Raw genomic sequence first — 22,861 nt, 5'->3', positions numbered from 1 at the left:
TAGGCAAACTGACAAACATTTGAAATATTCAAGTATAAATAAAAAATATATTTTAATATATTGAAGGCAAACTGTACCAGATAGATTGCGCCCGCGCGCTTTTTTAAGTGTCCACCAAAAGTGTGTTGATATTGAATATTGATACCACTGATACAGAGATATAGATAATGAAAACACCAATTTCATTATCTATAATATCTATGATACCTTGTAAGTCTTGTCTATTGGATATTTGAGTATATGGGCACACTAGCTATTTATTTAGTATCTAATATCTGTCAATCACGAATCACATATTTTAGTTTCACATAGTACCTACGTGTAAATAGTCACTATTAAATAATATTCATTATTAAGATGGCAGTTGATTCAAAATACGCTCATTTAAGTGGAATTGTAAGTATAGGTTTTTAGTTTTCATGTACCCACAGTTCAAAATATTATAATAATCGCGAAATGTATACTACTTAATAGTCTATTTACTAAGAAAAAAAAATGTACACATATTTTATTAAAAATTAGATTTTTAAAACTATATGATATCTATGTTCTATGTTAAAGTGTATAACAAAATATGTCTAGTAAATGATAATTAATACTTGCTACATCTCGAATACTTAACATAGAATTAGAGTGATTCTAATATACATTAAACTTAAAATATATCAAGTCTCATTTTGGAACAACTCAGTTTACAATTTAAGTACAATTTATGATAAAAAATTGTCTATTTCCTAAGCTAATTTTACTATTTAAATATCAAGGTAAGACAATTAATAATTTATTTATTTCAAGGCTTACGACCAACCTGATGTCTATGAGACTTTTGAAATGCCAGAAGATGACCAACAACTTGATTATGCAGAAGAGGTAAGATTTAATACATTATTCTGTTATTTGTAGGAATGTGTATGGCTTATGGGAAGGCAAGAACTTTTGTAAAATTTTTTTGGTATTGTAAATTGTTGATGATATACATAATATTCTTTTAATTATTTATTTGATACTATTAAAAAGTATTGTTCTTGAAAAAAAAACCCTTTTGAAACTTCCAAATATAAAAGCAGAATTACTTAATATTATAGGTGTCAAAAAATATTGAACTTTTAACTATGTTTGTGAATAAAAATATTAAATTTGTATTATATGAAAGGAAACTTAAAAAATATGTCAAAAAATACCCAATAAACCATATAGTGTAATCAGCCAAAAATAATATACAAATGCATTCAAATCTTAAGACCAATATTCCAACGTGTTAATTAAAATAACTTTAATATTCAATAAAGGACAACGAAGATATTGAACGTATCAAATTGGTTCCAACCGAAGCTTATAAACACTTTAAAGATAAAGTTGTCAACTCAGACAATATAGACTTTTCTGATAAATTGGGCAGATCTCTAAAAACTGGATATAATTCAAAGTAAGTATTTAGTAGTTTAATTAACCTAATTTAATTTAACAGTATTATTTAAAAATATTTATATTTAAAGCCAACTTTGGGAATTAGCTGCACAAGGAGAAAAAGAAACTCCATTACAAAAATATTATAGATTGAAATTGGAAACTGAAGAATTGGTTCAAGAAATAAGTTCTTTGCAGGTTAATTTTAATTGTATATTATTTTGAATTATATAATATCTAATTTAATTATATACTATTTGTAGACCCAGTGATAACTAATAAGATTAAATACATTTTTTTATTTATTTAGGAAAATAAAAATGATCTTGATGAGCAATCATGTACTAACATTGGGCCTCAAGTACAAGATGTAATGCTGAAATTGTCAACATTAAATATAGAAAAGTCTTTTGGACAACAATTAGGACAATTAGGAACATCTGATATTGATAATTTACAGTAAGTATGATTTAAAATACAACAAAGTGTCTAATTGGGAACCTAGAGTGGTATGGATAATCAAATAATGAACATGAATTAAAAGTTTATAAAAAATAAAACTCATGTACTGTATGTATAATATGATAAAGTAAATGAATATGTAATGTTAAAAATATGTAATATAATGATTTTAAAATATAAAATACAAATATATTAATTTTTTTAAGAATTTGTAGTTCAGATAATTGATACTACACTGTAGTTACAAACTGTATTACAAATTAGTTTTTAATATTTTTTTTCTTAAGTAATATATGGTTAAAAATCACTAGAAAAGTAATTTAAATTATAAGATTTTTTCACCTTAAACATTTCAATAAAACAGAATATATTTTTTATTGTTTAAAAATAATTTTAATATTAACCATAAATATTTTTTATTTTGATTATTATTACTAATTAATAATTATGTTCAAATATGTCTTTTAGAAAGTATGTAGAAACTATTACTGAATTGCTAAATAAGCGGCCAGGAAGTAGTAATAAACCACAAGCAACTACAGAAAGTGTTTCTGAGGCATTAAATTTTCAAGCACTAATAAGACCTAATAAGGCACAACTTGATCAAGTTTCTCAAATTTCTCGATTGGAAGAACGTTTGCGTAAATTGGAAGCGACAATTGGAACTGGTGCTTTAACACTGGTAAGAATATTGTTTATTTTGATTTAAATAATTAAGGAGCAGTTCTCATTAAACATATTTATAATTTAATGTATATTATTTTTCTTTTATGAACTAGACTTAAAGAAATCATGTGACTTAATTATAATGTTTTTGTTACAATCTTTATTTAAATCAATTGTTTTTTTTTTCAATTACATTTTCCCCTTAAAATGTCTCAAATATTAATATATTTTGATTAAATATACTCAAATCAATTACTGAGTACCACTACTAAGTTTTAATTATATATCAATTGTATATTGTTTGAAGCTGACAATAAATAATTAAATTTATGATTGAAAATGGTAGATTACAAATAAAAATTAATTCTATAAATTATCAAGCATTTTCTATTAATGATTTCTAATTCTTATTTAAAATGTTTTCAGAAACGTTTAGGTGTTTGTGAGAGTGGTGGTTTGATTGAAGCTGTTCGACTATTATTAGGACAGCTATCTGTTCTTAATTCAACTCAATTAGATGCAGTAGATACTAGAGTCTCTAATTTACTACCCAAACTTGAACAAACAGCAGCAAAATTAGATTCTCAAGATCCTGAAAAAGATAAAAAAATAAATGAACTTTATGAGATAATTTTAAAAGCAACTCAAGAGTCACATTTATTACCAGAAGTCTTACAAAGAATGGTAGCATTAGAATCATTACACCAAAAAGGTGATTATACTACATAGTTGCATATGTTTAAAATGCAGTGAAATTATTTAATTACAAATATTCATATGTGATATTAATTTAACTACCCAATATTTTTAACATATTTATTTATAACATCATGTTCTATTTCAGTTGGAAAATTAGTGATGACAATTAGCAACCTGAGTGCTCAGCAAACAGAAAATGCTCAAAATATCGAAAAAAATGAAGAGTTTCTTAAAACTATAGAATCTCACATTAATCAAAATATGGTTAAAATGAATTCTAATTTGAAATCTTTATGCACACGAGTTGAAGCTGTTGCAGAAAAATTAAAGCAATCTGAATCTGAAGCTTGAACTTAAAACTAAATTTAGTTAAATATTTTCTAAATAAAGTGTACATCAGAATATACATTTTATAATTTAATATAATAAACATTTTATTTTTAAAAATATAATTATTTAACATGTACAAATTTGTATGCTTTTTAAAATTGTTAACTTGCTTAATAATAGACTATAAAATCATTCTTAATGCTACAATGCCTAAAATAATTCATTCATTTCATAGATGTTTTTTATATTAATAATTTAATATAATATAATATTTTTTTAATGTATAAATAGGGTTTTTTCTAATTAATTAATTGTTTAAAAATAATGTATTTTTTTTTTATATCATATAACCATCATAATATCAGATGCAGTATTTATTTCATATTTAATTATTAGTTATTAAAATGTGTAATTGTAATGTGAAGATCAGTTGTTTAAGCATGAAATAAAAAATGTATTGAGAGTACTAAGAGTAGGCAGATAAGACTATAGTCTCAATGAATCAATTTAAATGCATTTTTTTATATGTTAATAAGTATATATACTGAGAGTGAATTTGTATATATAAATAGCCAGGTCCTAAAAAAATTACTGATTATTCGACATAAAAATATATATAATTTAAGTTCATTAATTGCATTAAGTGCATATTAATTTAGAATTAACTCTTAACTAGTAATTTGCATAATGAATAAATTTTTCATAAATTATCAACGCACAAAATTATCTTGCACATTTATTATTATACGAGTTTTCCACAGTTGTAATTATCACAATTCATGGCATCCATGAGGGTAGGAATGGTAATTGTAAGTATTTTACATATAATAGAAATCAACAAGTAGTAACATCATGTATTAATAATATTTATAACATCGAAAAAGAGATCCCTACCACGTTCTGAACTAAATGTACCTACTACCAACGCGGGTCATGTATAATTATAAATGCGTTCGTGGACGGTTTAAAAGGTCGTGAATTTCGTAAAAACGATCAAGTCCGACAGTACGAGAAATACAACACGTAAAATAAAAACACCATCATAGGTTTGCACGCATAAGTAATTAATAATATAAATACTCGTGAGCAACAATATATCACTATATGTATTTTTTTATGATGCGTGAGAGCGTAGACGATTGTGGTGCATACTTGGGCAAAGTGTAAACGATAATAAAATATTACAAAGCATAAATGTCTGCTTCGATTTGTTTTTCATTATTGTGATAACTTTTTTTTTTTAAATGGGACAGACTAACGATAATAATACCATAATGGTAAATGCCAAATGGTAATCAGTAATTACTAATGAAGTAATGAATAATGATTATTGTTACAGCAGTTGTACTAGAATTTGTGGTAATGGTAGTAAGCATGTGGGTACAAGCATTAGTGCACTGCACAAACACCACGTCGAGCGCAAAAAAATATAAAACGCGGACCTCGACGACAATAATTGACAAAGGCGAAGGAAAACGGCGGGCGGTAAGCGTCGCGGGAGGAGTAACGCATGTGCATTGTGTGTGTGTGTGTATGTGCGTGCGTGAGCGTTGGTGCGCGACAGCGTGTATGCCGCCGACATGATATTTGGTACGTTTGCGTTAGCGTGTGCGTGCGTGTGCGGCGGCGGGTCCGTTACGAAACGGCGACGGCCAGGAATCGATGCAGCGGTCACGTGACTGCAACCGTCCAATGGGGGCTTGTCGGACGGCGCGAACAACATTCCGCTCGCGGGCGCTACCTATGTACAACGACCGCAACCGCCTCGTCCTCCATTTTGACGTCGGTTTCGTATCAACACGAATTTTGAATAAATTTTTATCTGTGAAAATTGCATCCCGCACAAGTTAAGTAAGTACTAAAAATCGGTCGGCACGCTCGCGCCACCGGTCGACAATTTTTTATTCACGCTGATCTCTAGGAATATTTTATCATCCCTCTTGGGCGCTACCCGCCGCGAACAAGTAGGCACCAACTTAAACACAGAGCGTACCGTTTTACGATAGTTGGTCAATCGGCGGCGGCGGCGGCGGCTATTTAGTGGCCGGGAAAATTTTTCAAGTAAATAATAACGTGTATATAAAAAAAAAAAAAAAGGACGCGATACTGTGAGTGTGTGTGTGCGTGTTGCGTAGGTCCGTGCGTGCGTGTGTGCTCGTTTGCCGTGAGTGCGCGCTTTTCTCTTTCATCCGCGGGCCCGTTCTCTATTCGGATTTCTTCGATTTCCGATTAAATTTAGGTTATAAAATTTGTTGGTACCTTGTCGTCGTCAACGTTCTTGTTGATTTTTTTTCTCCCCCCGAGCTTCCGAGCTTTTTCTTGATAACAGTGTTTTTGCGCGAATTTCAAAACTTGTGTGCGGTTACTGCTACTGGCCGTCGTAGTTTTACACTTCACCTATCAACTGCCGCCGGTCTCGAGAGCTGTTGTAAAAATATGGCGCCATTTTTCCGTACGCATTAAAGTCCGCTCTGCCATCCACCGCCGCCGCTTTGGAAACGCCAAAACTAAAAACTAGTTTCTAACAGGTAATTAATATATAACGGCAACCGATCGTCTGCCCGTATTGTTTTCCATCTGTTGTTGATGTTCTTGCAATCTCCCCAATAAATACTCTTAATCACGAATCTAGCTGAAAATTCTTGTGATGTAGATTTAAAGATATTCTAGTTTGTTTATTAATACTATCATATGACTTTCATCCAAGAAAAATACTAGTTCTTTCTATTATGTGCTACTCTATTTTATGATGCTTTGTTTGATAAATAATGGAAGTCATTCTACAATGAAATTTGACTTGGAGAAATTAATTTATAGTTCACCTATTTATATTAATCTTTATCTTTCATAAATTTTAAATTTTGTATCTATGTACTTTATGTGATTTTTTCTGAAATTTAGTATAGTAAAAAGTTCTAATATTGTATTTTGTTGATGTTAGGTGGTTCTTAAATTTTAAGTAATTTCTATGCTATGTAATATACAAACACTGAGTATAACACTGCTATAGTTCTTACAATAGTTTACCTATAGTATATGTATTCATGAATAACTAACTTTAAATAGATACTAGGTATATTATAGGAAGTTAAAATCCTAATATTTAGAAATATATATATATATTAATAAATAATTTTTTATTTAATCGTGTTTTTAATCTTGAAAGTAGTATAAAAAAAAATTAACTTATTTTTACCTTTTAAAATGAATAAATAAAAGTAACTTATTAATACCAAATAGTTGCTATATTTAAAATATAATGTACTCATTTTTTAATGTCATATTCTTTTAAATTGTTTAGCATTTCGGTTTCTATGTGAAATTACATCTAGCAATAATGAGTACAGAAGTAGATGAAGCACTAGCTACAAAAGTTGATGAAGTGGAAACTGATGGAAGTGGTAATATTTTTTTTTCATTATATCAATATTTAGTTTGTATTAATTTAATTTTTGTTGATTGATAGCTGTTAAGCAAGAGCTTACCAATGTAGACGTGTTGGTATGTGGTCTCTGCCATATAGGATTTCATTTTGTAGAAGAATTTCAAGATCATAAACTTGGAGGATGTAAAAAAATATCTGCATTTCGAGACCAAAATACCTCGGTACTTATTTTTATTTAAATAAAATTATTAATTTTTACGTGTCGCACCATTAACTTCCTATGTATTTCGTATGAATTTAAAACTATTGTATTGTATTAATTTCATGAAAATTAAAGTTTTTGAATACAATTATCTATTGTGTGTACAGTTTTGTTTTTAATTTTATTATTTTATTTTAATTTAAATATTTTATTATAGGATAACAAACCGCAGATTCTTGGATTTTTATTATGGAAAAATTCTCAAACAAAACAAATAGGTACATACATTCATTGTATAATAGTATAATTTTTATTGCTTTTTGATTATTTTATAGCAGAAAATCAAGAAGCATGGAAAGTGTATCAAATGTGGTGTGTTCTACCTGAAAGCGTAAAAAACTGTTGGATACAAGCTGGCAAAACTATTAATACTTATGATGAGTTAGCTAAAACTATTCCTAATAAGGTTAGCTTACATTTTTTGGTATTAATTATATTTTATTTACTAAGTATTTAAATAATTTTGTTTTATGTTAGGTTATTAAACTTGATCCAAGTGCATCAAATGGCAATATAGATGAACAGCCTTCACTGGGTATGAAACCTAGTGGAGAATTTCCTTCAGGCCAAGAGTTTGTAGTTGAAAGAGTTGTTGCACGCCGTTTTAATCAGAAAAAAAGACAATTTGAATATTTACTAAAATGGGAAGGTTATCCCCCTGAGCAGAATACTTGGGAGCCGGCAGATAATATGTCTGCTTGTACCCACCTTATAAAGCAATATGAAGATACATTAGTAAAAAATGGTACTGTTTCTACCCCAGGAAAAAGGGCAGGACCTGGACGTCCACGAAAGATTGAGCAGATCCAAAATATGGGGGTTATTAAACCTAAAGTATCTCCACAAGTACAAGTTGAACAAATTGGAATAGCTGGGTAAGATTAATAAGATTAATTAATCTATTATGAGCTAATAGTCTCTTAAATATGATTTAGTGGCCTATGATTTTGCATTAATAAAGTGAACCATTAAATTGATTAATATTTTACGCAACTCAACATTTGTATAGTAATTGTGGAATTAATAGATATATAAGTTAATAAAAATGTTTAACAAACACTTAAAATAATTATAATCTAAATTGTATTAATCGTTAAAATTATTGGAATTAATATTCTTTTTTATTGTAAATTTGATCATTTGGTTAGCATGCTGAAGCCATGCAAATGCTCAACAGAATGTTTTTGTAACCGCTGATATAAATATTCAAAATGTAATTGTTTCACTCTAAAAAATTTTGGAACTAAATTATTATTCATACATTTTTTGATTCAATAAGAATTATATATATATATTGTATAAAAAAACTAGTTTCTAAATTTTGAATAATGATGATTTGGCTTTTCTTTCACTATATTTTACTAAATTAAATTTGATAATCTTGTTATAGGAGACCAGTTCGTAGCAGTAAACAAAAAGCATTGGATCAAGTTAAATATTGGTGTGGTACAATGAAAGCCAATGAAGAAGTTATTGAAAGTAAACCTTCTCAACCAAACATTCTAAAACGTGATTACATTATGTTAGAAGAAGATGAAGAAGACGAAGACACTCCTGTGTTAAAAAAAAAATATTTTCATCCCGATTCAGAGGATGAAGATTGGGATGATCCATCATTGCATAAATCTAATGCATCAGTTAGTGAAAATGAAGATCCTAACCCAAATAGTGGGAAGATTACTATTAGAAGTTAGTTAAATGCATTAATATTTACTATAAGTGAACTGTATAATATTTGTTACTTATTAAAAAATAACATACTTATTTTAACAAAATTTAAGGTCAACTAACAATGGAGGAACGCATAAAGTTTAATGTTTCAAGAAGTATCACAAGAACATCAGTATTTCCTGTGTTAAAACGAGAAGAACGGATTAAAAAAATTAAAACACATTTAGCTCATTTTAACAATTATCATAGAAATTCTGATTTAGGTTTCTTGCAAATTTCACCACATTTAACTCAAGTAATGTATTTATTTAATATTTTAAGTTTTATTTTCAATTGTTTTAAATATATTATTTTATTATTTTTTAGGTAACTTTAGCATCATCAAAGGGTTTTGTGAAATTAGAAACTAATCAAGTTCCACAATCAGGCATATATATATATTCTAACAATGAAGGATTTACTAGATTAAATGTAAGTGATAAGACTCAAAGTATGATGTTAATGATGAAGAATAGGGATGATCCAAAAAAAGGCAAAGTGGTATATATTGATGGAGCTCAAGTTCTGCAACCACCAAAAAAAACTCTTGACCTAACCAAAGCTAGAGAGGCTGTAAACCAGTCATCTCCTTTAATGAAATCCTATGCTAAGAAGTATGTCATAGTTAAATATTTTTATTATTGTCATTTATCATCAAAAATTAAAATTATATTGTGCATTACTTAGACCATTTGTTCCAACCACAAAAATTCAAGCTGCTGTAAAGCCTAGACCATTTTTACACAAAGTTGCTGCTGCTAATCCAGAGTTTGAAAAATCATTGCTTCAGGTATTTGAAATGGAAATTATCATTTTACTTGATTATGTTATATATTTATATATATGAATTAAATATTTATGCTTATTTATTTTTTCTAGAAACATCAAGGTTCTCCAGGAATGAAACCTCATCATAGTAATATGACATTTGTTCCTAGGCGTACTCTTAATAACAGAGTAGTCCAACAAGGTACTTATTGTTTTTAGTAAAAGACATAATTATTTTCCTTTAAATAATACTGCCATTATTTATAATTACTGTTTTAGTTATCTGATAAAAAAAAAAAATTAACTGCTTTTGTTTTTATTTGTTGTGTATTGAATATTTTATATGTTATACTATAATTTTTGAATTACTAATTTTTATTTTTGGATTTTAATAACTAATTATATTATTTAATTTCATGGCTACTGATAATTATTGTATCTAACCATGTGTTTCTTTATAATTGTTCTTAAAAGTTGATGGTGTTTTTTAAAATAATTCCATAAAGATTGTGAATAAGGTCTCAGATCTGTCAAAAATACAGATACAATTTATTTTATCCTTAAATTCATTCATATAATGCATTTACCTATGGCCATAATTTAAATATTGTCTGTATTATATTTATTTATTTATATTTGATTACACCAAATTAATTGAATTATATGTTTTTTAATATTTAAATTTTTAATAAGATACAATTTATATTGTTAATTATTATTGAAAATTATAAATATTAAATAATATTAATTTATTTTAGATAACAATATAATTCATATGTTATAAAAACAAAAGCTATTTTAAATAGTGGGTATCTCAAATTATAAGTGTGCGAAATTAATCGCTGCTGTTCATGGCCAATATTTTCCAGGTGCTTACGCTTATAACGCCCTAGAGCAGTTAGAATTTTGGGAAGACACGGCATCCGACACTGATGACGGCGGCCTGTCGGACCATTTCCCATCAGAAGGTTCTTAATATTTAGATTTTCTTTTGAAACAAATTTTTCATTATCATTTTGACAGATTTTTGATGACTTACATCTTGATTCAGAAATTATAGTTATTATTATTATTCTTACTTTATTTTTAGTAAATAATAGTTTTAGAAAACGCAACATTATGGTCACGACAGCAGCGGTTATAAGCCGCAGTATAAAATAGGCTTTTATGTAAAGCATAATCATGACGTTTGTCATCAAAAGTTTGTCATGACACTGACAGTCAAAATATATATTTTATTAATTATTTCAGACGTTTCAATTCCACCTAATAGTCCAAATAGACCATTAACACTTTGTCCTACAACTGGAAAAAGGTTAATGAAAGCTGAAGGCGAAAAAACGCCAGAGCCTACTCCACCATCAAGTCCTAAAACAATGATAACTATTGATGAATCATCTTTGATGGGTAGACAACATGATAATTCTTCGTTACCAACGATAATTAAAGTATGCATTTGTTTTAATGTAATTAAAGAATAAATTAATTTGTTTATAATTTTTTTTAGTTGGAACCTGGAACTGGACATTTAGGAAATCAAAATCCTATGATGTCTATTGGTGAACCTGAAAAAGTAAACATTAATCGTACACCTCAGATGCAACATCATCAAGCTAGACAAAGTTTTGTTAACTATAAAGACATTCCAGCTGCTTCAAACTCTGGCTTACGTATGAAAAAAACTAATTCTAGACCCAATAATAACAGGTGTGCTTTTATAGATTATATTGATAACTATTGTCTGTTAGATAAATTGGTAGGTATAACTGAATATTAAAAATACATTTTCTTTTTAGTAATAAATCGCTACATGTGAGCTCTGGAATTACTAAATCCCATAGTTCTCTCAACGTTCCAGCTCGAAAAATACAACAGAAACAACAGCAACATCAACAACAACAACAACAACAACAACAGCAACAACATCATCATGAACAACAAATTACTCAACCTTTCCCAGGACAACAGGCTATACTGACAGATGAATCTGGTCGATTAATATTGTCTGCTGATGATACTGAGAGTATGATTACTATAACAGGAGATGATGGCATGCTCTATCAGGTATAAATATTAAATTTAAAATGATTTAATTCAATTCAATTTTATTCAAATATCATTAAGCATGATTTTCTAAAATGTAAAATATTATTAGGTATCTGCTGCCCAGTTAGCTGCTAGTGGAGGTACAGTGTTATTAGCTGGAAATGAAGGAGATGGGCAACAGTGTGTATACCTTACTGAAGATAGTAATAGTATGATGCAAACCAACCAAAATCAAGAAGGGATGTTAGCATTAGATGATTTCGGCAATACCGTTGGTCAACTAATGCCTCATCAGGTATATATAAATACATAAAATAAAAATCCCACATAATTTAGTTTTAATCTTAGAAACAATGTTACTGATCTATTATATTAATTTATAATTATATTTAAAAAATGTTCATACTTTTATGCTTTATGCTATAATTATTAAATCAACAAATATTTGTTTTAGCTTGACTTAGGAAATTTGGTGACTGATGATGCGGGAAATATGTATATGAAAGATAATGAAACTGGTCAATATGTACCTGTATCAGCAACAGAACAAGGAGGTCAAGTTGTTATACAAACAAATGAAAACTTCACACAAGAACCTCAAGTTATACAAGAAGAATCAGATCAATTAGTGGCACAAATTGTTGATGCTGGAGAGCCAACTCCTGGAGGCATGTTTTATTCTTTAGAGTTTAGAAATTAATTTATTTAACTAACAAACAATTTTGTTTTTAAATAGGTGGTCCACGAAGAGTTGTATTGCAATTACCTGATGGAAATTTAATGGTAACTGAAATGGACGAAGAACAGTTTGCTGCTTTGGAAATGGATAAATAGTATACACTATAGAATACTATTGACTTCAATACCAATTTTTTTTTTTAGATATTTTAACAATGTTGAATAACTCAATTATTAATATACATTGTTATATTTTATTTGTATTAATAGTATGACATTATATTTTAAGGTTTTTAAAATCTTATGTATGACTGATTCAAATTGAAAAAAGCTAAAAAACGTTTTGTTATTGTAAACAATACGATAAATGATCTAGATATATATTTTACCCCTAATGATAAGTTTATATTATTTCAATGGGATATAAAAAATGTATATTTACAAAATTAAGGTTAATTGTAATATATTTTTTTCATTTCTTAACTTTTATTGGTTCAGTTCTTAACTTATCGTCATTAAAACTATTTTAACAAGAAATGAAAATGTAATTTTTTATTTAATTATTTTGGAAATATGTTTAGTGAATTAGTTTTTTTTATTTAATCACTTGTTTAAATAAAAAAAATAAACACTTGTAGATTTTATGTAAATAAGTATGGTTTTGGTTGTTACTTGAAAATCAAAACCATTATTATTTTAAAGTACATTAATTTTAACAAATGGAATCAGTTATGTAAAATTGTCATGTATATATAGATTAGGTTTTATGGATAAAATATATTTATTTTAATTTTATACTAAATACTTTAAAATAAAATCTGAACTAAGTTCTCTTTTATACATGTACATATTTGGAAATAAAGAAATATTATACTTGAATTTTTTTTTTATCTATAAACATTCAAATATATTTTGTTAACATTATAATACACGTCTGAATACATAATAGGTACATGATTAATTAATACTCTTGCATACATAACTATTACACAAGACTTTTAAGACTTCATTTTTTAATTTTGGTTTGAGCACTACCTTATCATTAACATTACTTCTCTGGTTATGGTCACACATTACTTAATATCTAAATACATTACACACTCACACACACAGACACAGACCTATGACTTTAATGAGTAAATGTAAAGTACTCAAAAAGAAAACTAAATGAACAATTAACTTACCTAATTATACAATAGGAACTCACGATAAATAATAAAAAAGAAAGAAACCAATTTTATACAACATATTGCCATAGATTGAAATATACATTTAATTTATGATATCACAGACTGTAGTCTTATAATACATTGGTCTTTCTCGAGTTATGGATGCCACTACACATAATTTAAGATTAAAATTATGAAGGCGCAAGAGAACAAAGACAATTATTTGAATTTTGTGTTAATTTGTTTGATGTATCGTAAAATATTGAGTGTGTATAAGTGTATTACGGTTTTTGGTGATCATATAATTAAAATCCAGTCACCACTTATAAATAATAGTGATCATGTAAAATACTCGGGTATGTACTATGTGTTGTACATAGTTGTCTCGCATTGCTCACTTAAGCACGAAATAATGACAGTTATTTATGTTATTATCATAAATTTGAAAGCAGAGATTAATCTTCAATTAAAAAAATACGTTTGCAAATTAATGTAAAAATTATTATCATAAAATATCCTAGGGCATACGCAGTGCCGTATTTAATTGAAAGGAAACTTTAAGAAACTGGGCTTTTGTTCTGAGTGTCTGCATTTGTGCATCTGAGGGTTCAACTAATTATTTTTTTTTCTAATTTTCATTGTCTTAATCATTTTTCTCATTAACTTATTTTCTACGGTTAATATTATACTATATAGTATATATTTTGGTACTATAATTTATGATATAATGGAACATTCACAAATGCCATAAGCGTAAGTCCGTATTTGAACTAATCCCCCATCAATTATGGTAATTTAATTAAACAATTTTTAAATTGTCTGTACCACAATCCAAGAGGAAAATTCAAATATTTTAACTATAATTCTTTTAATGCATAAGTAGATATTATATTTTTATTTAATTGGCAAAAAATCCTAATCTTAACATTTCTGTCTCGTGTCTATTTGTAGTTAAAATCGGAAAATTCGAATTTCTGGCTGAGGTCGTTCGGTAACAAAAATGGATATTATGTTCAATTTGAATTCAACGATAAATTATTGATGATAGAAACGGTAAACCAATGACTGAAAATCACGATTAAAGAAAACTATCTTTAATCGTGCTGAAAACCCAACAACTGAAGATCCGACACTGCGGACACTGTCTATTATTATTGTGATAACGGGTACATAAGGGAGATGGTAAACTACGACTAAATTACACCTTTTTTAAAAGTCGATATGTAAACTGCGCAAAAAAAAAATTAACATTATAGTACAATCTGCGACAAACCCGATAAGATATACATTATACAAACTGTTACAATTTTTTTATTTATATATATATATACTCGTAGATACTATCTACATAATAACCGATACGATAACACATATACTTTAATCATTTAATTAGATATATATGTTATGGTATAGCTATAGATTATGTACCGAAAATAATTTTTCTTGTATATAGAGTAATATTATCGTTGTTTAAGACCAATTTGGCTCTGCATGTTTTCTTTAAGCAAATTCATGATGAATAACCGCTTATTTTGGAATCATATTTAAATTTAAATTTAAAATTGTTTAGCAGTGTAGTACCAATAATTGTTTGCCGTTTTGGCTAAATATTTTTGTAAGTTCCGTTTTAAATACAATATTACACGACACAGCACGTACTAACCTAACTAGTACTTGTGAAGGAACCAAGATTTAGTAAATTGCGTTACGACTTGAAAATAAATTTGGATTTTCCTTACAAATTTGTCTCCAACATAACGTATTAATTAAATTATAAATGTACATAATTACACATACGTATATATACTATATATACTACCTATATGTTATCGTATCAGTATGAACATAGTATGAGTATCTATCTCTATATATTATATATAAAGTTAAAGCAAATTGTCGCAGTTTGTATATTGTACCTATCTTAACGGTTTTGTCGCAGATTGTATAATATTAATTTTTTATTTGTCGCAGTTTACATACAACCGTACATAATACATATTGGATATACCTACAACCTACATATTATAATATACTTTCAGTATTATAACGTCCGAAATAATATAGCAGCTTATTAATACTCGTTAGAAACGTAAAAATGATAAATTTAATTAGATATTTAGGGCCCCCATAGAATATTACAATACAAAACTCGAAACATTATTGTTTTTTAGTATTAGATAATAAACACAAAACAGACGATTACATTATTATAAAAAATAATGATAAATTTTATTAAATACAAAAATATTGTTTGAGTAATTTTAGTAGGTGCCTACTTGTTTTACCTACAATAATAATATATTTGTTTAATGTTTTAATTCTAATAAAATGTACATAGAATAAATAAGAATATTGTTATTTAGGTAAAAAAATAATTACGTGTCGGCTTAATATCCTGTCGGCCCCCCAGTCGGCTCAGACGGCGTCAGTGAAGCAAAATGCAATTAAAATGGGCAGTTCAAATAATTTAGTCCATATACCCACTCTTCCGATTTACTTGGGCGCTTAGACGTCCTGTGTCCTGGAAAATAATCAAAAAATTATTATCGTCCTTTAATTTGTTCTAACATCCTTTTATTAATTATATCTAGAGTCAAAATAATTTTAGTAAAAAAAGCATTAAAGTCATTTTATTTATATTACTGGACTATACCTGTTATTTAAAAAAATGTTTAAAATTGGGTTTTTGCACGGTTATTTACTTATTAAATGTCAATGTTAATTTGTTTATATCAATGTTTGGATTTAAAAAAAGTATTTTAAGTATACTTAATTTTCATAAATTTTTTTTTGTATATTTATTAAAAAAAAGTTCTATTTTTCAATAACTGGTTTTTAAAAACACCCCCCCCCCCCAAAACGTTTTTCTGCGTACGTCCCTGATTTCAAAACCTTTTTTTATTTTTGTTAATATTTCATTTTTTTTTGCATTCTAAGTAAACTATTTTATTCAGTTATATAAAAAAAAAAAATAGGAGCAAAACAAATATGTGTCATTGAAGTAAAGTATGTAGTAGACTCATTAATTTCTACAATTTAAGGCCGGCTAACTGAAAATGTTCTAACGACCAAAGAAAATAGTAAAGATTACTAAATAATTTTAATAACAACAAAACTATAGGAATACATATTATAATACTTGTTTAGAATATATACATGAATAGCCTAACCCAGTAATATAGAAAAATTTCGAAAAACTAATAAACTAACTTTTAAAAATGTTAAAAACAATTTTGTTTAAGATCATATTTTATAAACGTTATAGAAGTAATTCACTCTATAAATTCAAATGTCACTATAAATAAATCTGAGCTATTTAATGAAATAGTGGTGAAATTGCTTTGTAAATATTATAGAAATGCAACAGCCATCAAGAAAATAAAGGTAATATGAAGAATTTTGAAACAATTTTGCTATAGGTATTTAAAATTTAAATTTAATAGGTACAGACAGTACAGTTGAAATTAATTTGTAGAACTTTTGGTGTATACATATACCGATAACGGCTATGACTAATACTCATATAGAATGTGTATTTATTTTTATGAATACAACTCGGACCGATGAAAAAATGGATTCAATGTTACTACTGTAATGACAATAATTAATAGTAAAAACCTTTTTTTTAAGGAACTTGTTGTGAATTCCATAATCTAGTATAAATGAAAAAGTTTGTTTAAAGTTTTAATAAATACTTATTCTATTTGAATAATTAATTAAATGACATTCTTAAAATTTAACAGATTACGTGTAAGAAATATGTATGTATTAGTTTTAATTAGTTTAGACTTAAAATGTAACAAATTAAAGAGAAAATAATAATATATCTATTGTTTTTATTTCTTTCTTAGTACATTCTTTTATTTTTATTATCACGTTATTATTTATTGTTGCAACATATTTTTTTTTTATATATAACAAATAATAACTTCTTTGTTATAATATTGTAAATTGTCAATATGATAAAAAACTTATTTTCGACAGAAATTAAGTTGACTTATTTAGAATATTTACAACTAGTATGTTTATCCGTATAGCCCGTATAAGTATAATATTATATACAGTAATACGTGGTTTCAATATCGTAATATTTTTTCTATCGATCGTTTAAAACTAACTACACAAAAATCAAAATAATTACTTGGGTTTTTAAAATGTTATAATTTTAAAAAGTTGTAAATGAGATTTTACCTTTATTTACTATTTTGAATTCTGATACAAGAAGCATCTCTAAAATTTTCGTCAGATCAGTCGAGTAATTTTAAGGTTTATAAACTACAAACATATAAGGGCATTTCCCTTTGAAATAAATTAAATTAACAAACAATAAATTAAGCATTAATTGTTTCTATATTAAAACAAAAATCAAACGGCAAAGGCGCCATGTTAGTTTTAATCTATTAAAACGTGATCTAACTTCACACCGTTAAACTAGTCTATACCATTTAGTTGATTCTAATTGTATCCATGTATAACCAATAGAATTCCTATATAAAAATAAAAAACATTCTATTTTTGAAGTCAAAACAAATTGCGTACGAGTGCTACTTTACATCGACCTATAGAAGTTTAAAAGGAAAACTAAGAACACCCTCAAATTTGTTTCATACATATAATGTATATTTAAAATATGTAGATTATAGTAAAAAAATATAAATACTGTTTCAGTAAACTGTCTTCAGTAGTTGTTTCAGTTTTGTCCTGCTTATTCGGCGCAGTCTATAGGCAATTTGGCTACACCGCTGTGTAGTTCAACAAAATATTGTAATAATCTAATATTTAATCAACGTATATTACTCTTTATAATATGATTAAGTATAAATCCATTTAAAGCATATTAATTGCTCCACCAATTTATAGCTTAAAATGAGTATAGTACTAAAAGTAGCTGGTGTAGTAACATTGTTAGGGTACCTATATACAGTTATAGATGTTAGATGTATATCGTTGGTATGCGTGACAAAAACTATTTCCAATTTCCAACTTCCAGCCTTTCCAATTTTTTAAATTAATTAAAACATTCAACATAACCCTTTAACCAAATATATTTACATTAAAATATAAAATATATACATTCAACGTTATAAAAAAAGACCACATGAGAACGAAAAAAACAAATCAGCAACCTTAAATTTTGACTCCCTATTGAAAAAAAACCTTGTATGGTAAGACTGAACTAATTGAACTAAAGCTGCAAAACTCGCTAACTTTTGTTATATAAATAATAATATTAATATATTACAATGACATAATTGAACGCACTATTTCATGGCTATAATACTGTAATATTATTTATAATTTATTTAGATGACATAATTTATCACTAATTTTCAGTGAGTAGCAATTTTTTTTTACATAAGGTTGTACTATCGAATAATACATTTTTATTTTCTACCGAAGTATGCTGACAAGACCTGCTATTGATGGCCATTTCCAAATATTTTTCATTTACAACATTCAGCGGAGTAAGGAGTGCTTTGTGTATTTCATAACTAAGCTGGGTAAGTTATTTCATAACTAGTTTATGGGTATTACACTATTACATGCCATATTGTAATATATTCATAAAACTGAAATCTCAAAAATCTTAATCTTAACTAGAAAAATAATGTAAAACGTAGTATTTCCAACAGTTTTATGTATTTTTTTTATTTAGTGAGCGATGGAATGTCGTGCGAATTTTTAGAGTAGATTTGAATGTTTATGGAAATGGCGTGTATTATATTTGCAAAAAATAAGTTCCCCTTTTTCCTTTATATTGTGTTTGTGTTTCTCGATGATGATTTCATGTAAAATATCGAATATTTTATCTCTCTAAAATACAATCTAGATCCATTTTTCTATGATAGATAAACTACCCTTAAATTCGAAAATCGAAACAATTTCAACTAGGCACACCTATCACATGTACAGATACGCAACAAATAAAATACATCAAAATAATGAAGAGCTTTAGAGCATTTCCGTATGATTTCACAAAAAATTAATACATTATATTTGATTGTTTATTAACAATTGTAAAATATATCGTGCGACAAACATAATAATAATTAATAAATTATCGATCGAAATTTGAAACATAAAAAAAGGAAATATATAGTGTAATTAAATTATTAAACCTACATTGGCCATCGTTCGCCAAATCGAGCGTCCGTTTAATTGTGTATGTACTATATACTATATATACCTTAGACAGTACCTGTAGTACATGGGGTCATCACTCATCACCAAATGGAGGCCCGCGGGCCGCATCGGCCCACGAAAACATTTTATCCGGCCCCCAGACAAAGAATGAATAACACATATTACGACAACATTATATGTGTTATTGTAAATTATTATTTTTGTTAAATATTATTGGTTCTTAAATAATGTGAATAATGTACTTAGAATTTTAATGGCCCACGAAAAATTTTCAGATTCCTAATGTGGCCCTCCAAAAATATTAATCGGGGACCCCTGCTGTAGTATATATACGGTCTGGGTATACCAGTTAGTATACCTTAGCAGTTAACACACGTTTGTGGCTTATTCGTCCAACGATAATTCATTCTCGTGAGCATATACAGTATACACCATGCACGTATTTTAAACAATTCAGTTGTCGATTTTTAGCATTTTAGCTACGTCGTCGTTACTCATCCTCTTGTTCCACGGATATCCGTTCTGTTGTGCGTACATCAGGCTGTCCTTGTCAACGTTAAAAGCAGCTTTACTATACGTCTACCCATCCCAACGGCCAAGGACATTCGTACTGGTGCACGCACTCCCGACAGTCCATAATGTACCTGCTAGACACTACATCAATAATTATCCCATCAAAGATATCCTCCGTTGTGATTCGTGAACATCAAACAGTCATACGCAGCTTTTTTCTGATTAATGGCGGACCTATTGACCCGTGTGTACTTAAAACACTCCAGATGTCTACCCATGTAGCATGTATGTTCGTCCCAAAGACGTCCTATCTTTCGGGCTAACATCAAACAATTATTATTCATATGAGATCCGGTCCTCTAGTATATTGTGTACTGGCATACTATTTAAAACCAGAGACGTATTTAGGAATTTTGTGCCCCAAGTAAGAAAAACCTAGTACCGTATTATATCAAAATGCTCTCCAAAATTAAAAATTTAGCACCCGGGGCCCAAGCCTCCTCTGACCCCCTAAATACGTCTCTGTTAAAAACACAATTACGGAAGCTTGTGAAATTTTGACTGCAGGATCTGGTTACACTCCTTGATATGTCGACACCTCAGATCGGGTAAAGTGTCCATTCTCACGCTGTTTGGCCGTCATCGGGTCATAGTGGTTGACTAGTGACAACTGACAACACAGACTTCTATGCTATATATTCGAGACTTCGAGCAAATAAATCGATCAGAAAACTCGATTCGCAACTTTACAATGCACCTAAACCTAAGCGACTTTTGTGGTAAATAAAAAATATCTCCTTAATAGCGGGTCTAATAGTTGTAAGTTACTACTATCACAGTGCAACTGAACAATAATTTACCATTTATTAATTTTGCCTATTATCTCCACTAGAGCGCGTTGACTACCCTTGGAGGACTCAAATTATTATCTTAATGAATATCGTACACATTGCAGTATTGAGTATACTACACATTTCCTCAGATTAAAACAGATAAGACATTATTGATAAATTATTAACATACCGAATATATTTATTTATTAGTACATCAATAATAACACTTGATTTACAAATAAAATTGTAATTACGATATAATTTGAGCGCAATGATAATTATTTACACTTAATAGATTTATTGAGATTTATTTTAATATTCATAGACTTAAGTATAGGTATCAGGATATCTAGAAAAACTTATGGTCTATAATTATGTTCATACTCAAAAAACTATTGTTTAAGATTTAAATATTTAACGAAAGTGGTATTTTTTCAAATTTTCTTGTACCAAAAAATTATCATAGCTAGGTTAAAATTTTTTTTATGATTTATAAAACCACCCTAAAGTTGAATCCAAACTTATGATATGAATTGATTTATGATACCATATAAGCAGTAATTTTCTAATAGCTGATTGGCGATGCTTCCAGTGGTTATTCCTGTTATCGATGCAGGTGGCAAATTTGCAAAAAATCGGGTGGCATATAATTTTAGCTTTAAAGTTAAAGTTAGATTAGAGTTACAAATAAAAAAAGCTAATATAATCCAGTAAAATTAGTAGTTGAAAATGTTTTGAATACTTTTTGAGTGTATACACGGTGTCCCGCGAGGATTTACTCATTGCGATATCTCTTGAAATAATGGAGATATCATAATTCTGGTTTTTTAATAAGATTCACAGGAACAAGAACTACAAATATTTCATGTTTTAATTTATTTTTATGTTTTGGTAAAAAAGTTAAAAAATGTATTTTTTTATTTAATTATTTAAAAAAAAATTAAAGATAGCCATTTTGTAGAGTTTTTTCAGAAAATATTGACATTTTAACATTTTAATTTCATCAATTTCTGATTTTTAATATTTTTTCTAGTTAAGAAATAAAATATGACGTTTATTGCGAGCCACACTGAAACCCGTTCGCCAGCCGTACGAGCACGCGGGCCACATGTTTGATACAATGATACCACTATGGCACTATCGTATTAAATAATTCGCAATTTTTTTCGAAACTAGAAAAAATATTAAAAATCAAGAAATTGATGAAATTAAAATGTTAAAACGTCAATATTTTCAGAAATAAAAACTCTACAAAATGGCTATCTTCAATTTTTTTTTAAATAATTAAATAAAAAAATACATTTTTTAACTTTTTTATCAAAACATAAAAATAAAATAAAACATGGAATATTTGTAGTTCTCGTTCCTGTGAATCTTATTAAAAAACCAGAATTATGATATCTCCATTATTTCAAGAGATATCGCAATGGGTAAATCCTCGCGGGACACCTTGTATTTTGTATTGGTCTTTAAATATTTATTACAAAATAGGTATTTTTAAATAATTTTTCCTCGAAGTACTGAAATACCTATTTGAAGTTTATTTTTTAACAAATATGAATATAAGTACCTCGACTAACTACTATATTCTAGCTATTACACGATTTATGTAAAAATATTGTCATTATGGATTAAGCTGCTGAGACGTATACCTACTACAGTCGTCTATATTTGTCTATATGACAACACTTATTATTAATACTCAATTTATGTATATTTATGTAATATAATATAAACATTAAACAATATAGATGTTTTTTATTTATTTTTTGATAAAATGTTATTTTTA

General features: G+C 27.8%; 2 protein-coding genes across 5 annotated transcripts; both read left to right on the top strand.

The window, feature by feature from the left end:
- Window positions 1–176: 176 nt before the first annotated feature.
- LOC113548405 (dynactin subunit 2) lies at window positions 177–3,784 on the top strand. The gene is made up of 8 exons (XM_026949270.1): window positions 177–396; window positions 796–870; window positions 1,290–1,426; window positions 1,497–1,605; window positions 1,718–1,866; window positions 2,338–2,551; window positions 2,962–3,247; window positions 3,380–3,784. Exons 1-8 carry the CDS (start codon window positions 358–360, stop codon window positions 3,583–3,585), a joined length of 1,215 nt encoding a protein of 404 aa, XP_026805071.1. The 5' UTR covers window positions 177–357; the 3' UTR covers window positions 3,586–3,784.
- A 1,485-nt stretch (window positions 3,785–5,269) lies between these two features.
- Window positions 5,270–12,670, top strand: LOC113549452. 4 transcript variants are annotated; one of them, XM_026950761.1, is made up of 18 exons: window positions 5,270–5,415; window positions 6,866–6,965; window positions 7,031–7,170; window positions 7,369–7,429; window positions 7,487–7,617; window positions 7,689–8,086; window positions 8,602–8,900; window positions 8,993–9,177; window positions 9,249–9,535; window positions 9,609–9,711; window positions 9,801–9,891; window positions 10,559–10,657; window positions 10,941–11,137; window positions 11,197–11,396; window positions 11,486–11,753; window positions 11,845–12,030; window positions 12,190–12,403; window positions 12,472–12,670. In XM_026950761.1, exons 2-18 carry the CDS (start codon window positions 6,902–6,904, stop codon window positions 12,567–12,569), a joined length of 3,021 nt encoding a protein of 1,006 aa, XP_026806562.1. In that variant the 5' UTR covers window positions 5,270–5,415; window positions 6,866–6,901; the 3' UTR covers window positions 12,570–12,670. The 4 variants fall into 4 exon arrangements, with proteins under 4 accessions (XP_026806562.1, XP_026806561.1, XP_026806563.1 ...); XM_026950760.1 differs by lacking the exon at window positions 5,270–5,415 and adding an exon at window positions 5,470–6,092; XM_026950762.1 differs by lacking the exon at window positions 5,270–5,415 and adding an exon at window positions 5,471–6,092 and having other exon boundaries at window positions 7,490–7,617.
- The last annotated feature ends 10,191 nt before the right edge of the window (window positions 12,671–22,861 follow it).

This window comes from Rhopalosiphum maidis, chromosome 4, assembly GCF_003676215.2.
Source record: "Rhopalosiphum maidis isolate BTI-1 chromosome 4, ASM367621v3, whole genome shotgun sequence".
Classification (NCBI taxonomy): Eukaryota; Metazoa; Arthropoda; class Insecta; order Hemiptera; family Aphididae; genus Rhopalosiphum; species Rhopalosiphum maidis.
The sequence above is the reverse complement of the archived record's forward strand: the minus strand, read 5'-3'. Positions and strand labels throughout refer to the sequence as shown.

Excerpts from the sequence above, each read along its gene's own strand:
- LOC113549452 (XM_026950761.1), top strand. The coding sequence starts at position 6,902 with ATGAGTACAGAAGTAGATGAAGCACTAGCTACAAAAGTTGATGAAGTG. Across the intron at positions 8,901-8,992 it reads TGGGAAGATTACTATTAGAA|GTCAACTAACAATGGAGGAA; the intron begins GTTAGTTAAATG and ends ACAAAATTTAAG. Across the intron at positions 9,178-9,248 it reads TTTCACCACATTTAACTCAA|GTAACTTTAGCATCATCAAA; the intron begins GTAATGTATTTA and ends ATTATTTTTTAG.
- LOC113548405 (XM_026949270.1), top strand. The coding sequence starts at position 358 with ATGGCAGTTGATTCAAAATACGCTCATTTAAGTGGAATT. Across the intron at positions 397-795 it reads ACGCTCATTTAAGTGGAATT|GCTTACGACCAACCTGATGT; the intron begins GTAAGTATAGGT and ends ATTTATTTCAAG. Across the intron at positions 1,867-2,337 it reads TCTGATATTGATAATTTACA|AAAGTATGTAGAAACTATTA; the intron begins GTAAGTATGATT and ends TATGTCTTTTAG.